This window comes from Peromyscus maniculatus, chromosome 4 (genome assembly GCF_049852395.1).
Source record: "Peromyscus maniculatus bairdii isolate BWxNUB_F1_BW_parent chromosome 4, HU_Pman_BW_mat_3.1, whole genome shotgun sequence".
NCBI lineage: Eukaryota > Metazoa > Chordata > Mammalia > Rodentia > Cricetidae > Peromyscus > Peromyscus maniculatus.
Genome location: NC_134855.1, coordinates 5,555,001 through 5,580,000, shown reverse-complemented (window position 1 = coordinate 5,580,000; position 25,000 = coordinate 5,555,001). Strand labels below are relative to the sequence as shown.

At 45.9% G+C, this 25,000-nt stretch overlaps 1 protein-coding gene across 11 annotated transcripts in view; it reads left to right on the top strand.

Annotated features, from left to right (window-relative positions):
- Positions 1–25,000, top strand: part of Mapkap1 (MAPK associated protein 1) — a 216,661-nt gene that overhangs the window by 133,846 nt on the left and 57,815 nt on the right. For 7 of the 11 annotated variants that reach the window (XM_042274816.2, XM_006988721.4, XM_006988723.4 and 4 more), the window contains one exon: positions 23,576–23,683. The exons of the other annotated variants lie outside the window; for them this stretch is intronic. In XM_042274816.2, coding sequence (XP_042130750.1) covers positions 23,576–23,683 — 108 coding nt within the window. The remainder of the gene's footprint in view (positions 1–23,575; positions 23,684–25,000) is intronic. 11 annotated transcript variants of the gene reach the window in all.

Genomic DNA, 25,000 nt, shown 5'->3' with positions numbered 1-25,000 from the left:
GGTTTTTCCACCTGCCTTCCATCCCTCTGGCTAGGCAGGTGGGAAAGAGTGTGTGTACACACAGTGGTGTACAGAGAGGACACACATCCAGGCCAGGCAACTTGACTTGTTTCCTGCTGGCCTTTTGATCCATCCACAAAGCTTCAATGTTCAGAGGATCTGTCTGGTAATTTACCAGAATTCAGTTCAGCTCATTTGAGACCTTATATTATTTACTTCCTTTATCATCAGAACTATCATCAAACACAGATTTTCAACAAAACGTTTATTAAACACTTCCTTTCAGTCTGGTGTGTGTACTAGCACTTGGAAAGTGCATCATACACTGACACTTGGAAATGTAGACAAAGTTGTCACCCGAGCAGGTTTCTTTTGGGTAGGCATGTCTGAGGACACGGCTGGCAGCATTATAAACAGCACCGGCACCAAGGGCAACTGTAGGGGGCTAATGGGGACCCTGCATCATTCTTTGCCATGTGCCTGGTGAGAAAACTCCTAGAAGTTTCTGGGAATGGTAGCAAGTGGGGAGAGGCTGCAACCAACAATCAGTGTCACAAAGTGGGGATGACTAATTTGCTGAGGAGGCCGTTGAGACGGATGTTTAATTAGCTGAAGTCAGAGTGGATAAATTGGGAGAGGACTGCCTATGCAGAGAGGTGCCTTTTCCCACATCTCTCATTTAACATTGCTTTCTCATTACCATTTTGTTTTTCAAAGCAGCATCTTTAAATTAGGGGGAAAGAAGTGAGTGGAGAGAAAGTACCAAAATGACTCTTTGATGTCCACTGAAAACATAGAGTATTCCCAGCATTTTTATGTTTAACCCTTACAATAGACCTTGTGACCTGGACTTTATCCTCTTTGGTTTTTATGGTTGCAAAAACCGTGATGGGGGGAATATGTGTTTGCACCTGTGCATGTGTATGTATGTAGCACACGAGCTTGCACTATTTGTGAGCATTGATAATGGGTACCATAGGTGAAATTAGATTCTTAAGCTCTTGTGATTTTTCTCAACGACACAATTTCCTCACTTAAAATGAAAGGCTGATGAAAGCTTTCTAGGCTAACTGCAGTAGATTGCATGTGGATAGAGAGTCCAGTGAGGCTAGGAGTGAGGCTGCACAGGCACTGTGTGCACATCCTGTCCAAAAGTAAAAGGGGAATTGTAAACATGGAATTCTAGTTAATTATTTCACTGCAGAGTGTCCTAAATATACTGGAATCTGTCCCTTGCTTCAAAATGCATTTCAAAAGATTGGTATGTGGGTAGATACTTGCTAGAGCAAATGTAGCCAAGTATTAGTTACGGAATGTAGTAGAGTAGGTACACAGATTTTTCTGTGTACAGGTCTCAGCTTTTCAGGGCTCTATAAAGTCAATGAAAAAATGGAGGTGGGAAGCTGAAGAGATGACCCAGGGAGCAAAAGCACTGACCCTACAACACAGGGGGCTGAGTTCAAATCTCGACCGCCCGTGTGAAAAATCTGGGTGTGGCTGCACGTGCTTATAGCCCCGGCACTAGGAGGCAGAGAGAGCAGGTCACAAGAGCTTGCTGCTTTACCAGCCTAGACAGAGCAGTGAGTTTCTGAGTTAGTGAGAGACTCTTTGAAGCCAGTAAAGTAGAGAGCAGCAGAGGAAGACACTCAGTGGTGTGGAGTATTTCATTTTTCTGTACATAATATGTTAAATAATATCTGAGGTCATAGTTTCTTCCATTGGCCTGCAGTTTTAAGTTTACATATAAAGTTACTGTATACTAACTATTACCATTTATGTCAGCACTTTTCAAGTTCCTAAAATAACTTTTTATTGGTTGTTATTTTCATTTTATATATGAGATGACTAAAGTTCAGAGAGGCTACAGAACTTGCCGTGGTCACATAGTGGTAATGAAGAACTTGGGAGCTACATTCATATGTCCCAAGTTGTCCTGCTTACTATTACATGGTGTTTCCTCCTGCTGGGTTAGTTCCAGGACCCACAGCTCAGTGCATGTCTCTCCCCTAGGAAGACCAATCTTGCATTCTGGAATAGCAGCATGATTCTGTAGGGAAAGCCTAGACTTTGGTACTAAATCATCCTAAATCCTCAGTAGCACATAAGCTACTTGAAATGAGACAAGTCATCAGCCCCTTCCAGCCTCAGTTGTACTCTCTGAAAAGAAGGTTGTAGACTGGCTCAGTGCTTATAAAGTACTTAATCCATAGACTACTCAGTCAGCAGAGATGGTTGTCTCTGTCACTATCATGTTATTGGATGCACCCTCATACCTGGGTTTCTCTGGGGGGCTTTGCTTTACTTCCTTTCCACTCATGTGGGTGACCTCTACCTGTAACATCTGTTTTCCAGTATGTTGAGTCTATAGAAAACTTAACGTATTGCAGAAGGAGCTTTTGTCTTGTGCTTGAACTTGAGGCTGCTGGAATCACCTTTCCTTGGAACAGCTGGCTTTCCCTAACAAGGGCGCCACTATAGAGGAGGATTGGTAATCCCAAGGCACCTTTGTCATACAGCTATGTCGTCAGTTTCCTTTTCCAGAGAGTCTAGCAGGGGAACTTGTTTACACGTGGCCTTTGTACACTTCTGTTGTGGCTTAGCACCTTCCAGAGTGCTGCTGCTCCTCATGTGCTGATGCAGAGAGGACATGCAGAGAGGCTCAGAGAGGGTGGGTCTTCCCCAGCACAAGCAGAAGACCCAGTCTTCAAGCATGCCAGCCTTCTGTTGATCCTGTTGGCAGCTGGAAGAATTCTTCCTCTGCCAAGATTGAGTTTAGCTATTTTGCATAAAATCACTCCTTTACAGAGTTAGCCTGCCCCAGCAGACTTCTCCAAGACCAGCCAAGCATCCTCAGTCCTGACCCACAGCTCACAGAGGCCTGACACCAGAGCCATTTAGAAGGCAGCTTTCAGCAGCTACACTATAACAGTACACTGTGACAGCATAGAGTTCTTCCTTTTCTGTCAGTTCAGATAGAAGAGCTTTCTGCTGTGTATCTGTAATCGTTGTGGGCACATTGTGAGAAGAAGAAGCTCAGAGCTCAACACTTGAGAGGCAAGAGGATCAAGAATTCAGGGCCAACCTAGGCTCTCTGAGACACTCAGAAACCCAAAGAAGAGGAGGAGGATTAGCCAGTCAGTGAGGGCATTACTTTTTCTGTTTCATTGTGATAATGTCTAGAGACAAAGATAGTTTAAAATAGGCCAGCAGCATCAGACTGGCAGAGAGAGGCAGGTATCCGTCCCCACCTCTTTGAATCCCCAGATCACAGGGTGCAGTCAGTGAAGTGTATGGATGCCATTGTGTCATCAAACCAGTTTTCCACAGAGGAAGCCAGTGAGGTGTTAATAAAGCTCAAGCGCTGTAGGAGATGCGAGGTGGACTTGGTGCTCTTCAGTATTCCCAGAGACTGTCACCACTAAGTCACAGAAATGCCAGAGCATAGCAAAACTTAAGTTTGCTAGGTTTCTCCCCATACTGTGTTTAATGGTGGAACAACAGGACTTAAGATGAAGCACAGTTTAAGTTAAACAAATAAACTGAAGGGTTACACAGATTTCTCAAGCAGTGGGTCAGAAGCATCCTTAGCACTCAGTAAGTATTCTGGCAGCCTCTGCCGTGCCAGGCAGTGCATGGAGAAGTCAGCGCCTGTCCTCAGCTCACATTCTGGTGGGGAGATGGGAGTAAAAGGTGAAGCAACAAGATGCTGGGACAGCAGGGTTTGCTTGTGGCTTCATGCGTCTTTCTGTGTCCCAACAAGAAGGGACTGCCTTTTGTCCCCGGGTTTCTGAGTTCCTCTGCTGAAGGAAACTTGTCTCCAGGGTGAGACATGCCCTTAGTCTTCCTCCTTGCTCCCATGAGCCTCCTGTCTTGTCCCCTAGCACTGGGCAGGGCAGCAGTGAGTGACTCCACCTGGATCAGCAGTGGGCCTTACCGCAGCCTTGCAGCTGCTGAACATGCACTTAGCACCTTGGCCTTGCAGCAGAGGATCTGGGACTGACACCAGTACTATGCTGCTCTTACTTACCAAATGGAGGTGACTACCTTGACAAAGACAAGTGTGATCCACTCCTTTTCCTTTGGGAGAGGGATTGAACTTAGTTACGTAAATTAATTGTGTAAAATGAAAGCTTCTTGTGGACAATAATGGTTTCCTTTTGGTTTGTCAGAACCATTCCTGGCCCAGAGGTAGTAGCTGATGCATTTTGTAAAATCAACTAAAAAGCTGGCTTGTAACCTGCAGCCTCTTCACTGGCTGCTGGCCCAGACCCCCATCTTACTTAGGAGCAAATCATTGCATTTTCCTTGTGAGAGACTAAGCTTTCTCAGAGAGTTGAACCATTAAATGGACACTTGAATATCTTTTAATCAAAAGGCTGTACACATCACTTAATGTTGCCACCAGGCTCCTATGTATGTATGTATGTATGTATGTATGTATGTATGTATGTATGTATGTATGTGTGTATGGAGGGAGGGAGGGAGGGAGGGAGGGAGGGAGGGAGTCAGTCTCTCAGACATCACCAGGAGCCAGAGGAGCATGTAACAGTCAGACATTTGGTACAGTAGAAGGAAGTGCTGTGCACACCATGTCCAGAGGCAATGCACAGCAGACTCACTTTCCAGAGGTGTGAGAGGGGCATAGGGACATACCCTGTGCACTCCCTTCTATGGTGGACATTGATAGACAGTGTCTGATCTAGATGATCACTTTTTAAAATCACCTGGTAAGGGTACTAATAGAAAATCTGAAGGTGAATACCAGAAGAAACTTCCTAAACACTTCAATTAACTTCCTCTGAGGTGGGCCTTGGGAGGGTGGGGGGTCACTGCAGTTCATCCTAGGACTTGGGTTTTGTTTACTTCCAAATTGTACATGATCTATGATGAAAGTAAAAATAGATTTTTTTTTCTAAAGAAAACAGCTTCCTTTCAAATTCTGCAGTTTAGAAAGATTTCCCCTTGTATGGACTTTTTCTATTTGGAAACTTCCTTTCCCCTAAAAGCTACCATCCATTTTATTGGTTAGATGTCAGGTTTCTCTGAGAAGATCATTAAATAGTTGCTTCCCATTGTAAACAGTTCCAGATTCCATGAGAGAAAATGTTATGGGAGCATAGCTATCACATTGTGACTTGGCCAACATTGCATCTCGGTGACCTGGATTTTCCGTGGGTTAAAGCACAAGCTATTAGCAGAATACTCATTCCAATTCTAAGAATGACTAATACCTCTAATAGAAGTGAAAACAGCTGCTTTTCCATAACATTAGAGTCCCAAACAGCTGTCACATGTACATTTTGACATCCTTTATTCCCGTTAAAACTAGGACAAAAATGAGTTTACTGGATCTACTGATCTGGCTCATCACACCATATAACTTTTATGGAGAGGTAGAGAAGAGGTCGTAGAAATCCTGTTGAGAAAGAATGTAGCTATCCCACGATGCTTGAACACACTTAGAATGAAAATCCTGTGGTGAGAAGCTCCTGTACCAAGAGCTACTGCCCTTACTGTGGAGCCTGAGCCCGAGCCCCAGCAGGCAGCCATTGTTGGAGACAGAGTGCTACTCTGTCTCCTGAGAGCCTGAGTACTGCCTTCTCTTGAGCTGTGACTGTGTGTCAGGGATGACTGCTGTGGAAGAAGAGGCTCTCTTTGGGAAAACTTACCCTGCCCACTGGGTGGCCTGAGTCTGGCCTTTCTACTCTGGAGCATGTTAGCCTCTTCGGTAAACAAGGTCCCAGCTACAGGTTAGGGTTTTTCCAGACAGGGTTCTCTGTGTAGCTTTGGTACCTGTCCTGGAACTCTCTCTGTAGACCAGGCTGGCCTTGAACTCACAGAGATCCGCCTAGATTAAAGGCGTGTGCCACCACTGGCCGGCTTGCTGACTTGTTCTTAACTGCAGAAGTAATGCCCGGATTCTGGGAGGGCCTGCCTGGCTCTACTCTTGCCCTTACTTCTGCTTGCTCCTTGGTGTCCTATCCTGCATGGCCCTTCATTTCTCTTGTGTGTGAGGGGACGTAGTTGACAGTGTCTCCATGGCACTGCTGTGAGAATATGAGGTTCATACAGCACTCCCCTTCCTCGCACGTCCTCACCGCGCTGGTGGACACTGTAATCCCATCCTCTCCTTTCAGTAACTGAGGCCCAGTCCCATTCACATTCTGTGCAGTAGCATGGCGTTGGGGCCTGTTTGGGTTGGGTGTGTGTGTTTGATGCCTGTGACTGCTTCGGGACCTGGGAGACTATAACTGCTAAAGGATCTCAGCTTGAATTAAGTCCCTAGGAGGTACAGCCTAGACTATGGGCCTCTGTCTGCCCAGCTGCTCACTTGAGCTTGTCCAGAGCTATGAGGCCCTTGTCAGAGCAGCAATGAGAACACAGGAGTGCACGTGTTGGCCAGAGCTGGCATTCCTCTGGAGCATCCTGATAAGCAGAAGGGTTAAAAGCAGGAGAAACTTCCATCATAAATTGTCTTTCCAGCAGGACTTTCCAGGGAACATCTGACATGAGCTGAGAAGAGACACTGATTGGCCTGGGAGTCAGCTGAAGGAGACAGGGACTGCAGTGGAAGCTGCTGGATTTACTGTTATTAGCAAGGCAAATGGAAAGTCAGCAGGGCAGCCAGCTCCTAGATAATAGATGAAACCAGAAAGGAAAATGGCTGGCAGCCATGATCCTCGACTTCCATTTTTCTATCACTCTAGCCTTTTGTTTTGTTTGTCACACAGGGAAAAACATAGCTAAACTTCTTAGTTATGTCACAATTAGCTTACAATAAATCAGGATATATAATTACTCTTTTCACCTGTATGATAGCTTGAATGTTAGGCACAGGAAAGTGTGCCAAACTGCTCTTCATTTATCACTGCCTGCCAGGCTGAGCACTTTACCTGTGTTCGCACCTCATTTCATCACTGCACTAACCGTGAGTTAGACACATCATCCTCAGCTTAGAGACAGGGAGCTGGGATTTGCCCCTGAGCGTTAAGGGTTGCCCAGTTTAGTGGAAGGTACTGCAGCCAGAGCCCATACAGCTGTTGGGAAGAGCTGGACAGGGTATTAGCCATTCAGACCTACTTAGGATGTCCATGTCCTGACTTGAAACAAGTTCTGCTTGGTACATGACTGTTGGAAGAGAGATGGGACAGGCAGAAAGGAGCCCTGCTGCCAGATGGGGCTGATGTTTAAAAGGTCTGTGGGAGAGGGTGGCATAACCTGGCACCAGAACCAAGAAAGCAGGTGATATTTAGCATCTCGGGACAGCTGCACAGAGAGCCACATGCTAAAACAGGTTGGACCACAGAGGCAATCAGTAAGCAAAAGCCTCGCCTTCAGGATCACCTCCTAAAAACTGCCTCCTAAAATGCTGCTCATGGGCCCACACACTGTAGTAACTTTTCTCATGAACTCCATATAGTGAGCTTTTTATTCTCTAACAGTAGGACCGATAAAAGCTAGGAATGAATAATTTCAAATGGTGCAGTCAGACTTAGCCAGAAAGATGCTCAGAATATAAAATGGACTGGAAAACTGAGACACCGCCATCTGTCCAGTTAGTTCATCAGACATTGACCAAGTTGCATCATTTCAAAGATTCAAAAAAGTCACTTGTCGGGCTGTTGAGAATTATGGCAAGTGGAATTCCACACATTATTTACATTGTTTTCTTGATCTGGTCATTCCCTCTCTTTCCCTTCATTCTTAACTAGCAAGTGCAGTTCAGTTCCCTAAATGTACAACTTCTGCACAAGGAGATCCAGGCATGCTGGTGCCCTCAGAAGACAGAGCAGGATTTCAGAGAAGCACACCAGGAGCATGGTGAGAACCCAGCAGGGACCTGGCCTGAGGGCAAGGGCCATTATCTGAGTGACAGAAGAAGGCCAAGTCAGGGTGCTTTTGGCCCCCTGGATTTTAGAGCTCCTGCTTGGAGCAGCACCTGCGGTGACAGGAATGTGCTACAACCTGCCTGTTGTGGGAAAGGATGAGGACGGTCTGGGAACGTGTGAAGCTCAAGAGAGAGTAGCAAGTACAGATTCAGTGATGGAACCAAGGGCAGTCCATCCACACAGGACTGACAGTGTGGGGACACAGACAAGGAACCATGATGTGTACACTAAAGGAGGGGAGACCAGTTTGCTAATTCCTAGAGAACACAGGACAAGAAAGGAGAATGGATGGAATGCCTGGAGAGCAGCCCCGGAAGAAACCTTGAGAGTTTGCCTCTAGAGAGCACCCTCTGAAGTGGGTGAAGAAGGGATGACCAGAGGCTGGGAGGCAGTAACAAGACCATTATATGCTGGGTGGTGGGCCTACAAGGGAAGCCTGGCAAGTGGGTGGAGCCAGTAGAGCTTAGGCACTGAGAACTAGCAGCAGGAGGAAGACTAAGTGCCCTGTGTACCCTGCAGCCCCCAGAGACCAGAGGGAGCTTTACCTTCCCTCTTCAGTGCTAGTTTGGGGCATCGCAGCTGTGGAGCAGCTGAGTGAATTCACACAAACATCCATTGTCACCATCAGACCGTCCCAGCGCACGGTAAAAGGGTGAGTTTGAGAGGTGAGGACCCCAATGTTTAGACTCCCGTTGTCCTATAAAATAAGAAGCTAAAAGGACTTGTAGTTTTCTGTTTCTGAAAAGATACAAGCCAGTCGCTGCCAGTGGTGCTTCCCAGGGTATCTGATAGGAGCACCAGCAGGCCTGTGGCCAACAGCCCTTGTCTACACCCTTTGCAGAACACTGCCTGATAGCTGCCGTTACCACCATTTTCCGGAGCGAGAGGCTGAACTGCTAAGAGAATGTGAGTGCGGTATCTTAACCAGTCTCTGGCCTCAGTGGATCTGAAGGGAGCCTTCAGATTTCCATGGATCATAAGACTTGGCTCTGTGCTGGCTCCTCACTGACTCTGGTTGGAATCCCGGCTGTCACACCTCTCAGAGAGGCTGCAGAGAAACATGGTCTCCTTTTTGTTTCTTTTGTTTTTGTTGTTAGGTGCTTGTGACTACACTCACCAGTTTCACTGGGTGTCAGCACTGTGTTACAGAAAATGGGTTTGAACTGCTGTGGTTTTGAGTACTGGACTGGATGTCAGAAACCTTTGCTGTCACGGGGAATTCTGTCACTCTGGATTTACTGTCTGTTCCCTACAGCTGAATTCCTCAGCAGTGTGATTTAGCATCCTGGCTCCCCATCAGCCAGTTTTGGCATTTATTTGAATGCATTACCCCACTGGTTTCTATAAACTATTTTACAATTGTTTAAAATAAATGACTGTTTATTTCCATAAAACCATCTGTATTTCTTTACAGAGCAACAGATAACTGTATGTACAATTTGGTAATGTCACCACAACTCAAGTTAAGAGAAACATATTGGGTTGAAACGTTAGATGCGTAGGGACAGTGTTAAAGGTTTCCATCGTCTAACAAGTGGTGTCGGAGTAATCTCAGACCTCCTGTCTTACCTATCTGTGACAAGATGTAGGTGGTGAGCTCTCCTTGCCCTCCTCACACACTGCCTGTAATGCTGGTGGGAGGCTCCTGCTCAGTGGCCAACCCCTGGTTCTGAGCTGCACTGGCTCCTTGCATCCCCAGGAAACCAGTCAGAGTTGGGGCCCTGTCAGGAACCCCCAGCACTGGGAGTCAGATGGAGATAGAGCCCCAGTCTGGAGGAAGAGGTGGTTGGGAGGGCTAACCAGGTGAGCAGCATGTTCTGAACACACCTGTGTGTTGAGACTGTCCTAGGAATGCAGATGCTGATTGTGCTTTCTACCCTAACTGTAAACACCTAGCACAAGAGAGCCTTTATTTGGGCTGCCCCAGGGAGTCCAGAGGCCGGCAGTCTAGGCAGAGTGTGACTAAAGAGAAGGAATGCTTGGAGAGAGGAAGTGTGAGAAATCTAGCAGGACCATGGGGCAGAGACCCAAGGGGCTGGAGTCTCTTTCTGGATTACCACATCAGTCTAAGGGGGGGGGGGGGGGAGGAGGAGGAGGAGGAGGAGGAGGAGGAGGAGGAGGAGGAGGAGGAGGAGGAGGAGGAAGCCGTGACAGGCCTCAGAGGTTCCAGCTGCTGCTGGAGAACTGAAGACAGAACAGCAAATCAGGCATCTGGATGGAGTGCGAGCTGTGTGTCAGACGCCTTCTCTTAGTTCTTGAAACAACCCTGAGAGACAGGTGCTGTTTGTTGTTCCTCTGATGACAGGAAACTGAGGAATAGAGAAGTTAGATAACTTAGCTAGGATTACACAGGTAATAAGTGGTGGAGCTGCAAATTCAGACCCAAGCAAGGTGCTGTTTAGATATTCTCCATGCTGTCTCAGATGCTCTAGTGTCGGCAACTCCAGGGCCACTCCCTAGACAACATGTCGTATGTAGCAAGCTCAGGGCAATTGTGGGGACGGACTCCTGACAGACACACTGCTTCCTACATACAAGCTGGAATGTAAGAAGGAAGCCTGGTAGGGCCTGCAGAACAGTGTGGGATCACCATTTGTTCTCTGTGTAGAACCCATGAGGAGAACAGGGCAGGCAGAGTTGCCATGCCCATGCAGTGACCGAAGGCAAGCCTGGACTGGTGTGCAGTTGGAGCCCCTATGTGTCGTCCTGCAGATGACAGCCGCCTGGCCTTCGCTGCACCAGCCCCCTTTAGCAGCCTCTTTGATCCCCTGAGTAGCCTCTGCATCCTCACAATAGTTGTGTGGGCCCTTCTCCCACCCAACTCCCCAAAGTTTCTCTAGCAACCACTGAGCCTGGGTGATTTGGAGGAAGCTCCAGTGCATACTAGTCTGCTGGCCCAGATTGGAAGGGCCTAAGATTGCTGAATGTCACTTTACAAATTGGATTTTAAGTGACATATAATCCTCATGTATGTCGACTGTCAAAGCCCTGATACCACAATCTGTGAAGCGAAGAACAAAAGCCACCCTCTTTGTTACTAGCTCACTTTGCACCCCAGAGAAACTGTAGTCAGTAGAGCTCATATCCTTACACATTCTAAATACATGTGTTTGTGGACTACATGCTGTCTTACATTCCACAAGTGCACACACAGATGTGCACAGGTGTATGTTGTTGGGGTTTGACTTTACGAACATGCAGCATACTCTACACATACCGTATGCCTTACTACTTTCTATTTATTTGCATGACTTATGATTAAACTCAGGGCCTACACATACTAGTTATCACTCTACCATAAGGTACACACACCCCTGTTCCCACTTTTCTCTTTATTTTTTGTTTTGTTTTGGTTTTGTTTTTTGAAGACAAGGTTTTTCTGTGTAACAGCCCTGGTTGTCCTGTAACTCACTCTGTAGACCAGGCTGGCCTCCGACTCACAGAGATCCACCTGCCTCTGCCTCCCAAGTGCTGGGATTAAAGGCGTACGCCGCCGCCGCCACCACTCCGACCTCTTTTTTTTTTTTTTTTTTTTTAAGGACAGGTTGACCTCAAACTCATGATCCTCCTGCCTCAGTTCCCCACATGCTGGGATCATAGACATGCACCACCCCATCTGGGTTTGTTTGTTTGTTTGTTTTTAACTAATTTCTTTTTATTACAGCTATGTAACATTCCCGTTCTCAGATATACTGATTTACTTAACAGCTTCCTACTGTGACAGCTAAGCCCCACAGGGTTCTCAGCATTAAAATGATGCTGTGGTAAATGTCTTTAAACATGGGTCCTTGTATTAGTCAGACTAATATTTCCTAATATGGGCCCACAGTCGTGGACATGAGTTGTTGGATCTGAAGTACCACCCTATTGAAGCCATCTAGTGAACAAAGATTATTCAACACCTCCAAAGCCCTGGGAATACAAGGCTGAGGTTTTAAAAGCCCCACCCCACTTCAGGGAGGACCCTATAGCAAGGGGGAGGTCACAGACAGAAGTGTTCCTGCTCAGCTCTGTGGGTGCTTTAGGAAGCAGGGTCCCAGGAAGGTGGTGTGGAGGAGCTCTGAGCTCAGAAAGTTCAGCAGAGGCTGCGGAGATGGGGGATGAAGCCAAGGTGTGCTCTCTGCCAGCCCAGCCCTGTGCCTGGTGTTCGAGAAGAAATTTGTTCTGAAGAATTATGAGGCTCCCACATTTTCTCCTACACAAAGGAGGAGATCCTGGCTGCACGCCCTTTCCTTTCCTCGCCTTGGCACTCTCTGATTGATGATTGGAAATGATGGCAATACATAAACTATTTTTCTTTTTATTTTATGACCTGGTAATAGCAGTAACATATTTCCAGTAAATGTTTTCTATCGCAATAAAAAAGTTGTAACAAGACTAGAAATGGGTATAGTTAAACCCTAAAGAAATCACACTTTCAGAGCTGTGGATTGAGGTAGTAACTCTGTAAATCATTTAACGTAGGGAAAGAGCTCCCCTTTAAAAAAAAAAAAAAAGGCAAGGCAGGCCAGCAGCTGTTGTGGTTTAAGTGCCTGCAGCCGGCCTGCTGGAATTTTGAGTTTTGACCCTTAGGACAGCTGCCCACTTTGACTTCCCCGATGCCCAACCCCCCTTACACCTCCCCCCCCCCCCAGTGGCTTTGTCCCTTTCTGGGCTGATGAATCATTTCAACCCCTGTGATATATATAGATAAAGATTTTTTTTTTTTAATTCAAAGATCAAAACTGATGTGGGCTGTAGGAAAGTAGTTAGGCCGCGGGCCCAGCTCAGACACACCTTTCTCAGCATGACTTCACCACAGGCAGATGACTGGTCACTCCATAGTTGACTTACCCTCTCTACAGCAGATGATAACAAGCCCTGCCTTGTAGTGTTGTTGAAGATTCAAAAAGCCAATGTATAGAGAGGACTCTGTTAAGGACAGGAAGTTTCTGGTGTTGGTCACAGTCATTGTTATGCCCTGGGAAGGGAGCCATATTTGTTCTCAAAAAGAACAGGTTAATAATGTTGTCAGATTTGCCCAGCAATGTGTTGACATTTATCGACACCTACTTTGTAGCAGACTTTGTGCTGCAGGTAATCTTCGATTATTGCGTGCTTCTCTCAATCAGCTTACCCCCTCAATGTCGGATAAGAGTCAGGGTTTCATCCTTGTCTTTGTGATTTGAAACCCACATTTTAATGCCAGCCTACGTCCACCTCCACCTTCAAGGTTCAGATGCTCACAGAGGCTGGACAGCAGCACACAGAAGTAGCAAATAAAGACTGTCACGAGCTTTGCTTCTGGACGCCAGGGAAGAGAGCAATGTTTCCCTCCTACCTGTAGGCAGAGCAGGCTGCCCTTCCTCCTTGGTTAGGCTCTGTTCCACTCCAAAGAATGAAAGGCTCACATTTTGTGTCTTGGATGTGCTCTAAAAATCAGGCATTTGCCAGCCTTTGTCTTTAATTTCTGATTCTAGCTGACACCTTCATTAATGGTCCAGTGTAAGCTTTCTTTTGAGTTAAAGACTACAGTGTAAAAGTGGTTTTGCTGTCCTATCAATAATGGTCATAATTTCCCCAATACTCTCATCAGCAGTGAATTGAGTCTTGCAGCAAAAAAATGGAAACCCCAGTGCAGTGGTTGGAAGTGATTTGTCTTATAGACGGCATCTTCTTTCAGTAAAATCAGGTCAGTGTGGTGCTACTGGGCCAGATGTAAGCCCGAGACAAATGAGTTGGAGGAAATTGATCATCTGAATCCTTGTGTTGTTTCAGTTACAGTCACTTTTTCATATCTCCTTTTCTTTATTTCCATCTTTAATAAGCTTTAAACATTGTGATCATCAGACAAATTGTCTCCTCAGTTTGAGGCAGCCCTTAGATGAGGAAGGAATGCCCTACCCACCTTGGATTGGCCTTCAAGTCACAGATTTGGAGGTGGGGGTTTGTCCATCCAGCATACCTATGCCCATTCCTCCTCACACCCTGGCCAGCCCCCCTAGCTGGGGTTTGTTTATCACACAGACTGGCCCCTTGACCAGTCTGCTCTTCATTGCTATGGAAAGTTAATGGGGGCAAAATTGCATTCCCAAACATTTGAACCTGAAGTGGCCAGGGCAGAACTTAGTTGATCTCTGGTGATCGGTTCAATTTAGTTACGATTTTTTGCCATTAGGCTAGGGCTGAATGATGGTGATTTGGTTGAGGCCAAATGTCTGCAGAAAATTGGCTCTCTGATAAGAGTGCTGTTATCAGAGGGGGCTACCTTCTCATTTACATTTAGATGAGTATTGATTATTTATTTACTCAGAGAAGTGAGATTCGTTTCCAATCTTATCTTCTCGTCTCTGCTTGTCAGCAGAAAGAGAGCTGGAGCTCCTGACATCAGGCCAAGATAACAGCACTTTGTAGCAAAGATAAAAGTTGGAATGGGCCTTTTTCTAGTCTTGACTGAAAGGATAAGTTTTAAAAATTAGAACTGATGGGTCATGCTTTCAAAACCTTTCCTGAAGGTTCTGCAGTTTAACTAGGCAAGAGAATTGGCTGATTGCAACAGCTCTGGCCTTTCTTCCTTTGTAATAGGAATTGTGTTTAATTTGATTATATTGGGCTTTTTCACTAAGAGCAAAGTATATTGGCTTAGAAGGGTCTAAAGTGTGACCTTGTTGTCATGTTAGCTTGTTCTTATTTTATCATTTAAATTCCAACATTTTCCAGTCTGAGTCTTGGAGGTAGCATAAGCTCCTGTGGTCATCACTTGAATGTAGTCCTGGGCTTACGTAAGTCAAGTAGAGGATGAGAGCTGCCCCCAGAGGAAGAGCCTGGAGGGAGCAGACACCAAGGACAGGTGCTTTGGGATGGCTGGTGCTGTGTCTACACTCCAGTGCAGATGCCATCAGCTTGTCAGTGAGAGCTTTGGCTGTGGGAGTCTGTCAGGATTGAGCTGAGCAGTTAAGTTTGGTATGGTGGTCTCCGTCTCCCAGCCTCTTCCAGCCCCTGTTGAGTGTCACCAGAGGAATCTCTCCAACAACTTATTGTGTCCTCTCACTGTCCTAGTACTGTGTGCTGCTATGAGAAAAACTCCAAATCTTGACCAGCGGTCTGCCCCAGCTCCCGCAGCGTCCCCAGGCTGCCCCCAGATTCATCCAGAGTTTACATAGGTTCTTCAGGACTCTGGAGGAGTGCATTTCCTGGACCTCCCCCCAGGCTTCTAGTCCTCCCTCAAGGCCCAGATCAGATGCTCTCCCCCAGGGAAGAGGAATGATCTGGGTTGACCCACTTCTGATCCTGCAACACCTTGTCACTACCTTGGATAAGAGCAACAGCTATTCTTGAATTCACCTGCTAAAGTGTCTCTCTGCCTCCCCAGCCTCCCTGAGGGATAGGCTATTGATTACTCATCTCATCTCTTAGCTTGGCACATTATTGATGCTCAAAAGAAGTCAGATGAGCCTGTGGATGGTCACAGCACATATCCTTTGGTATCTGTGCTGTGCTTGTTCTCTGAGTTCTGACATTTACTCATTTTCAGACCATATTTGTGCGACCTGAGAGGTCAAGAAACTAGGAGACCTGGCTACTAAGCAAGTCTCTAATCTTAAATATTGCCTGTAGCATCAAAAGCAAGCTTTTTAAAAGAACTATATACCCTTTTCACCCCACAGTATTAGTCTCACATGAGAAAGAATATAGACATCTACATTGGTGCCAGCACTCCTAGCCGCCATGTGCCCTCCCCGACATGTTAGCCTGTTGTACTCCAGGACTAGGGATTACCACTACTTTGTGCAGTGTTTCTGGTTCAGCATTAGCAGTGATGGCTCTATTGCCCAAGCACTTTGCCAAGGGGAGTTTGTGATTCTCTCACTTCAGCCTCACAGCAGACTTCTGAGCAAAGTTTCATTGGACCCATTTTACAGATCATAAGTAGTACACCAGAATGCACAGCTGGCAGTGCTCTTCTCCTGCAGGGCAAATACCAGGACTCCCCCCCCCCCCCCAGCCAGCCTTTGCCTCTTACTTGCTCATTTTTGGCTTTTTCTGACTATAAGTAATGCTTTTAAGTTGGAGAATGGCAAATAGTTGACATGAAGATGTAACCATGAGCCTTTGACTTTGTCCTTTCCTTCCCACGGGCCAGTCTTAGCATCAGTGGTCAGTTACTTTGTTTATATCCTGCCTCTATCCAAAAAGATTTGAAGTGCAGACCTTATAAAAGGATAAAAATGCATTGACCAGTCAACTTCATGAAAGGAAAAGGAAAATACAGGTTAAATGGCAGTGTCCTGAAGAGAAGCTGGCATGGGTACGTGTGCCTGAGTCACAGCAGTCAAGGTCCACACTGAGTGCCACGTTTCTTAAAGGGCAGAGGGGAAAAAGAGAAATGTGGTAGATGTTAGTGACAGATTTATGCTAAGCTTGTGACAGCACAAAAGCAACCAGGTACTTGGAGGAAGACCCACTCTCTGTAGCCCCAAGGTCTTCAGAGAAAATGCACACTGATGGGCTACAGGAAGGCTTTCCTGTCTTTCGGCTTGAATAGGCACTTGCTTCCCATCAGGTTTCAGCTCCAGCTGTTAAGATACCATGTGCTAAAACCCTTTATGTTTCAGTCAGGAGTCAGAGGGATCAGGGAAAGCACACTGAACGTGTATCACCAGCCAACAGTTTAAGTGTTAACCGCTCCGGAGGGAAAGGTGTCCTGACTTGTCGGGGAATCCAGTGGAGATGGTCTCCCCACAGGATGCGGCAGTCCTGCTCCTCTCCAAGAGAGCTGTTACAACTGAGCTCTGCTCTGCGCCTCCCCCCTCCCCCCTCCCCCCTCCCCCAGGGAGCTTCCCAGCAGAGGTATCCATTTATTCTCAGCTCTAGCCCAAGATGTTACTTCTGCTTCACTCTGCTAAAGAGGAAACCCTTGCAGAAATATAACAATCTGCTCCATCCATCTCAAGCTAAAAGTTGTTTCTTCTGCTCTGCTCCCCTAAGGGAGCTTCTCAGCAGAGACTCTGTTCCACAATGGCAAAAGAAGATTATCATCCAAAACTCTTTCAAGAGATTGACTTGGGAAGGAGGAATCCAGGAATCCTACCTCTGCCAGTGTGGAGAAGGACAGCTGCCAACCAGACAGGCAGAGGGGCTTATGTAGGGCTTCTTAGGGGCAAGGTTTTTCCAGGGAGAAGATTTTCAGGGAGGGAATTGGTCAGATTTCAATCCCCTTGAGTCTGGACAAGCTCAGATTGGCTAGATTTCATGCTCAGGAATTGGTTGGTTTTCTTCTCAGTGATTGGTTGGTTTCATGTTCAGTTGAAAGCAGAGTTGGCTCTGGTTCCAGGGCCAGGGTGTGTTTCTCTCACTGTCTCTGGTTCCAGGGCCAGGGTGTGTTTCTCTCACTGTCTCTGGTTCCAGGGCCAGGGTGTGTTTCTCTCACTGTCTCTGGTTCCAGGGCCAGGGTGTGTTTCTCTCACTGGCTCTGATTCCAGGGCCAGGGTGGGTTTCTCTTATTGGCTCTGGTTCCAGGGCCAGGGTGTGTTTCTCTCACTGTCTCTGGTTCCAGGGCCAGGGTGTGTTTCTCTCACTGTCTCTGATTCCAGGGCCAGGGTGGGTTTCTCTTATTGGCTCTGGTTCCAGGGCCAGGGTGTGTTTCTCTCGCTGTCTCTGGTTCCAGGGCCAGGGTGTGTTTCTCTCACTGTCTCTGATTCCAGGGCCAGGGTGGGTTTCTCTTATTGGCTCTGGTTCCAGGGCCAGGGTGTGTTTCTCTCACTGTCTCTGATTCCAGGGCCAGGGTGGGTTTCTCTTATTGGCTCTGGTTCCAGGGTCAGGGCAGGTTTCTTTGGCTGGCCCTTTTACCCTACAAACAGACTCTACAGATTTCTGTTTCAGTCAAGAGTCAGAGGGATCAGGGAAAGCACACTGATCATGTACCCCAGCCATAAGATTTTCTTTGAAGTTTATGTGCTGAGATGTTTGCCTTGGGTCTCCAACCCCGCCTGTATGCTATAGCTTGGAACTTTCTCAAAGCAGAGAAAGTTCCTTTCTTTCTCTGAGCAGTACGTTGTTCCTAGACCATTTCATGCTGCGGCATTGCTGCAGCAAACACCTCATAGGAATGCCCAAACATGTTCTTGTCACTATAGAGTGACTGCTTCCCAGAACCTTCCCTTTGTGTTCTCCTGCGCTGTGCACCAGAGAGCATGTAGCTTCAAGCACAGCTGTGACATTTTAAAACCTTTTTTTGCAAAGTTTGGACACTACCTTGCAAGTTGTGTGCTGTTCAGTATGAAAGAACCTTTCCTATTTTATAAAGTCGTATCTTTGGCAAAACACATTCATAGAAACTGACCCCACAGCTTGTCTTTCGTCCCTGGCTTTCTGGCTGCTGTTCTTTTCTTCCATGACAGCTCTCTGGAAGTCAGACACACAGTTGCTGGAGATGTGGTTTGGTATATAGTGGATGAAGGTTATGCTAATCTGGATTGTTGTTTACTGAGACTTTGGTGGGTCATCACAGCAAAGAGAGTATGGGCCTGGGCCTCACCCACATACATCCTAGTCCCACCGTTCCCCAAGGGATGTGGAAGAGATTCTCAGCTCTGAGTCCCAGTTCCATCCCCTGTTAAATGGGATTCATGCTCTTTACTCCTCAAGGTATCTTAAGAATAAGTGAGATAATCTGTAGGGAAGGCCTAAATCAGTCGCTGATACAGAGTGAGCCTTGGAGTGATGGTGGGTGATCAGAGTTATGACCCTTCCTTTACCCCACTTCAGCTTTGAGATAGGGATGGTGACAGCACACCCTTAAACAGAATTTTAGTGTTCTAGTTTGCCTCTCTGTTGCTGTGATAGAACACCATGACTAGAAACAGCTTAAGAAAGGAAGTAGGAAGTACAGGGTTCCTAAGTGCCAGAGTTGATAGTGGCCGGAAAGGCATGGCAGCAGGACCAGGAAGCTGAGAGATCACATCTCACTGGCACACAGAAAACAGAGAAAGAACCTGTTGTTGGTTGTTTTTTCTTCATTTGAGGGGCCCACCACCCAGCTTCCAAATAAATCACACACGGAGGCTTATTATTACTTATAAATGCCCAGCCTTAGCTTGGCTTGTTTCTAGCCAGCTTTCCTTAACTTTAAATTATCCCATCTACCTTTTGCCTCTAGGCTTTTCCTGTTCTCTTACTTCTATAAATCTTACTCTTACTCCACGGCTTGCTGGGGGGCTGGGGGGCTGGGGGGCTGGCCCCTGGTGTCCTCCTCCTTCTCTGGCTACTTCTTTCTTCTCCTAGATTTCTCCTTCTATTTATTCTCTCTGCCTGCCAGCCCCGCCTATCCTTTCTCCTGCCTTGCTATTGGCCGTTAAGCTCTTTATTAGACCATCAGGTGTTTTAGACAGGCACAGTAACACAGCTTCACAGAGTTAAACAAATGCAACATAAACAAAAGTAACACACCTCAAAATATTCTACAATAAGAACCAAAAACGTGGTGAGGCTATAAATTCTCAAAGTCCATCACCAGCAATGTACTTCCTGCAGCAAGGCTCCACATTCTAAAAGTTGCATAGCTTTCCCAGAACCACTGACTGGGGACTGTGTTATGAGGGGACATGTCTCATTCAAAACCCGCCACAGTCAGTATGTCAGACACCATACAGCTCTTGGCCCATGGATTCTTCAGACAGCCCTCTGAGGTTGATGCTATTATCATCCCCATATTACAGATGAAGAAACAGACAGGAGGTTAAATAAGTTGGCAACATCATAAACTAAATGGCTCAACCAGGACCTGGACCAAGGCAATTGAGCCCAGCCTAAGCTGTCTTGCTTCTCACTTGGGTCCAGTATGCTCTCATTACATGGAAGTTATTGATCTGGCCTTTTTCTGGGAGGGTGAGTGAAGTCTTCCTCTGTAAGATCTCTTATCCAAGCTCCTGGTAAGAATTTAGGTCTTGAGTCACATCCAAAAGCCAATACCTATCAGCTCCTCACCAAGTTCAGAAATGGTTTGCAGCGTATTCCTTCCTTTCTAGGAAGAGTAGGGGCACCCAGCGCAGACAGCAACCCATAGTGGAGTTTACTTTCCACATACTCAAAGCAATAGGAGGGTTCTTAAAGACGGCTGTGAGCAAGGTAGCTCACTGATAAAGGATGTGTGTGATGGAAGGAGAAAACCAGCTCCTTCACGTTGTCCTCTGACTTTTACGTACTGGGCCTGTGATGTAAACGTCATCATTGTATGTGTGTAGTTTTTTTGGTTTTTGTTTCATGAAAGAAAGGTGGAAAGGTCTTCTTAGATAGAAAGATAAGGAGCTCTCCTCTTCATAGGGGCCTGTATTGCCATGGACCACAGCATAGCCATAGCTCAGAGTGTTGATGAATTCATTAAAATAAATATTTTAGATCATTTTCATTTTGAATTTATATAAACCACAAGTTAAGTGATTCCAAACCAGAAGACTCTACAAATCTACAAAAATCTATATTTATGATGTAAGCTGTGGCCTCTGTAATTAGCCAGTAATTTATAGTTTGCAGGAGGAGGAAAAGCTCAAGGCTCAGAAGTGATAAATCCAAAAAGACCTTGGGCCTTATTCCCCTCTTCCTGCTTCTTACCCTGTGATCTTGGGCAGGTTTCTTCATGGGGTCCTGTCTGTGAAATGGGCTGCTGAGGCCACCTTGCAGGTCCAGTGAGGAGCAGAGTGTGTGCACTTGGTACGTGATGGGCAGGTAGTAGAGACAAGAGAAAGTCTTAAAAGCCATGTGAAGAAGATACATGCTGATGTTAATAGAAGAATCTGAACAGTGACTCTTTTATATGTGTGTGTGTGTGTGTATGTGTGTGTGTGTGTGTGTGTGTGTGTATTTATATATATTATTTTACAATACCATTCAGTTCTACATATCAGCCACGGGTTCCCCTATTCTCCCCCCTCCCACCCTCTCCCCTTACCCCCAGCCTACCCCCCACTCCCACCTCCTCCAGGACAAGTCCTCCCCTGAGGACTGCGATCAACCTGGTAGACTCAGTCCAGGCAGGTCCAGACCCTTCCTCCCAGACTGAGCCAAGTGTCCCTGCATAAGCTCCAAGTTTCAAACAGCCAACTCATGCAATGAGCACAGGACTTGGTCCCACTGCCTAGTTGCCTCCCAAACTGATCAAGCCAATCAACTGTCTCACCTATTCAGAGGGCCTGATCCAGCTGGGGGCCCCTCAGTCTTTGGTTCATAGTTCATGTGTTTCCATTCATTTGGCTATTTTTTTTTTCAATAATTGAGTAAAACCGAAATTTATTATAAGCCACAGTCGTCCTAGGGACCTCCATGCTATATATATAGCCTCTATGGTTCTATGGGTTGTGGTCTGATTTGAACAATGACTCTTGAGAGTGTGCCAGGGAGTTGGTTTCAGGACAAGGGGCCCTTAGCTTCCCTGAATTCCCGGGAAATTTAAAATTTGCCTGAAATTCCCTCTGTGGCAGCCAGGCCTTGGTTCCCAGTGGGCAGGAAAGGGGGATGGGCATGCAGGCCAGCCACCAGTCTGCAGGGTGATTTAGGATGAAATTGATCTGTTCAGTTAAAATTATTGCACATGAAAAGCTCTTCCAGGTTCTACAATGTGTAGTAATTACAATAGTCTCAGAAAAAAAATTACATAGTAAGAAATTGGAAAATGTTTAGGTGTATGCAACATTTTAAGTTATAAAAATAACCTTTATTATATGGAAATTTGAAAAATACAGGACAACACAAAGGAAAAATAAAGTCATGTACAGTTCACATTTTAGAAACAGCTTTCTTATCCTATACTTTTATATACATTTTTACAACTATAATTATTCTATAAAAATTGTGCCTTAGGGTTTTTTTTTAAATAGCATGCTATAAAAATGTCTCTAAAGTATTCAACAATATTTTATTTAGTAAGTTCTCTGTTATCAAATCTAAGTTGTTCCCAAATTTAGAGTATCATAAAACTATCAATATTAGTATCTTGGGTTGGGGGATTGCTTCTAGAACCTCTATCAGCACCAGAATCTGCAGGTGCTCAGGCCCCTCTTATAAATGGTGTAGTGTTGCCGGGTGGTGGTGGTGGTGGTGGTGGCGGCGGCGGCGGCGGCAGCAGCAGCAGCAGCAGCAGCGGCGCACACCTTTAATCCCAGCACTGGGGAGGCAGAGCTAGGTGGGTCTCTGTGAGTTTGAGGCCAGCCTGGTCTACAGAGTGAGTTCCAGGACAGGCATCAAAACTACACAGACAACCCTGTCTCGAAAAACCAAAAAAATAGATAGATAGATAGATAGATAGATAGATAGATAGATAGATAGATAGATAGATAGATAGATAGATAGGTGGTATAGTGTTTGCATAGCACACTCTCCCATAGACTGATCTCTGGAGTACATGTAGTGCCTGGCACAGTGCAGACTTGCTGTGGGTAGTTGCTGCATGGATGATAAGAATGATGAGAAATAATCAGTCTACTGTAGACACAACTTTTCCCAAGTGTTTTCAGTCTGCAGTGGTTGAATACACACAACGTAGATTCAGGGGGCTGATGGTTATAACTAAACTTTGTACCTATATCCCACTGTAAATTTATAGAAGTGGATGCATGGCTCTGACACATTGCTTCTAGGGTGTTGGGACTAGAAACCCAGATTCTTCGGGAGCTCTGCACTGCCTCTGCTGCCATCTTCAACTCTCTCACACCTCCTTCTAGCTGGCCAAACACACCTTTCCGAGTCAGAGTAATGAGAGTTTCCTGTGCCTCTCACCTTTTTAATAACCACAAGCAAATTACAGGCACAGTTTTAAATCTGACTTTTCGACCATTAGTGTTATCTGAGAACAACATTGCTATTTAGGTTGACAAAGAAGTAGTGAATAAATGTATAAAATGTTCTGATGTCTTTTCAGACCTTCTGTAACTCTTAGGTGCAATGGGATGGGTAGAATTATTGGTTGCCAGAATACTGAACCCATGTGTCTAATGTTTCCACAGATGTCTCAGTAAAAGCATGAACAGTTGATAGCTGCTACCTTTTCATTACCAAACCCAGAGCCTGAGATTAACTCTGACGTTTATGTTTTTTATTTCTTTGACATTCTTGAGCTATCATAGAGTTCCACACATACCTTATTCCTGGTTGAAATTGTGTGTGCAATGGTAATTATAAGTACCTTGGCAGCAGTGCCTCGTGTGAAGTCTGATTCCTAAGCCAGGAGGTGCTTTTGTTTGTTTGTTTGAGACAGGGTCTCTCTACATAGCCCTAGGTGTTCGGGAGCTCACTCTGTGGACCAGGGTGGTCTCAGACTTACAGAGATCCACCTGCCTCTGCCTCCTGAGTGCTGGGATTCAAAGGTGTGCACCACCATGCCAGCTCTGAGTCAGTGTTTTATCCATGTCATCTTGGTCTTCATCATACTCATTGAGGTGTAAGGTCCAGAAATGGGTTCAGAGAAGATGGGAACCTGTTCTACAGCAAGAAATGGGCCAAGTTTGTGTGCCTCTACTTCATTCTGACTCAAACCTCTTACCTAGTGTGGGAAGAGCTAAAAACAGGGTGAGAAAAGCCAGTTTCTGCCATCTTGGATAGTTACACCCTTGAGTCAAATGTTATCGTTTTCGGCTTTCCCTGATGTATGGTAATTTCTGAGTGTTCCATTCACCATTTCAGACTCCCCCCTTCCTCCTGCCCCTTTGATCTTCCAGGCCCTCAGTACCGCCTGGAGAAGCAGAGTGAGCCTAACATCGCAGTGGACCTGGAGAGCACGCTGGAGAGCCAGAACGCCTGGGAGTTCTGCCTGGTCCGAGAGAACAGTACGTTGGCTGCCTCGCTCTGTGCTGCTTTGTCTGTTGCAAACATGCTTAGGAGTGACATGGTTGAGACTTGCTGGTCTGGCTTCCCTAAGCAGATGAAAAGTGACTCCTTTCCAAGGCAGACCACAGCTCTTGAAGTGTGTCCCAAAGCAGGATGATAGATTCTGTGCTATTTGGTAGTTTTCATCCTGTTTAGCACTCTGTGATTAATATTTTGCTCTTGAACTACATCTTCCTAATTTTGGAACAACCCTGGAAACAGCTAAGAAACAAGAGGCTCTTTCTCAGGCAAAGGCTCTTTTGTGTATACAGCAACTGGCCTTGTCAGTGTCAACTGCTTGACATCATGTTTTAGAAAAGTTCAGCCACTTGAATATTCTCAGCCGAAGGCGTCACAGTGACTCCAAGTGCCACACTGAGATGTGGATTTCTTTCCTTCCTGTCTCCAGTTTTTCTGAGTTGTGAGATTTTGTCACCCTCTGCTAGATGTTTCCCAAACAGGAGGAGGGGCCTGCCCACAGCACTCATGCTCCAGCACTGTTTCTTCTGCTCTTTCCTTCTTTCTTACCAGCTCGTCCTTGTCCTTGTCTCAGCTTAAGTGTCACATCTGCAGAGATAGTCTGTCACCCAGACCTGCTCATTCTCATCTGCTTAATAACTTGCTGGTGTCTACCTCCCCCACTAGATTATAAATCTGCAAGGGCATTCCTAACCCATTAACTCAACAGCCTGCTAAAGACTACATACTATAGGAAAAATAGACTGGATGAGTGAGTGAATGAAAAATCTTTAGTCCTGCCACTGACTCTCAACGCAGACCAGACTGCTACCCCTTGACCAGAACCCTTGGCTACCTCTTCTGGAACAGCATCCACACATTTACCAATAATAGAAAGTGTACTTTGGGCATTAAGTGCAAACTCTCAAATAAAAGTTGATGGCCTCACCATCTGCAGCTGGTTATAAGAATCCTGTGTAAGAACATACAGAATTAAAATTCAGTGATGCCTAAATGGTCTAAAGACACTTTAGATAAATAGTGTGTGTTCTCTCAAGAATCTAATATACAAGTATTTTTATGCAAAATCTGATGCTTTCCCTTTACTAGATACAACAGATATTTCAGAAGTATTCCTCCAGGACTGGGCATGGGGGTGTGCAGCTGTTATCAGCACGTGGGAGGCTCATGCAGAAGGGTCAGGAGTTGAAGGCCATCATCAGCTACATGAGTCTAAGGCTAACCTAAGATACATAAGACCATATCTCAACTAAAATAAACAAATAAATAAATCCTCAAGGGTGGGGAGGATCTGAGGA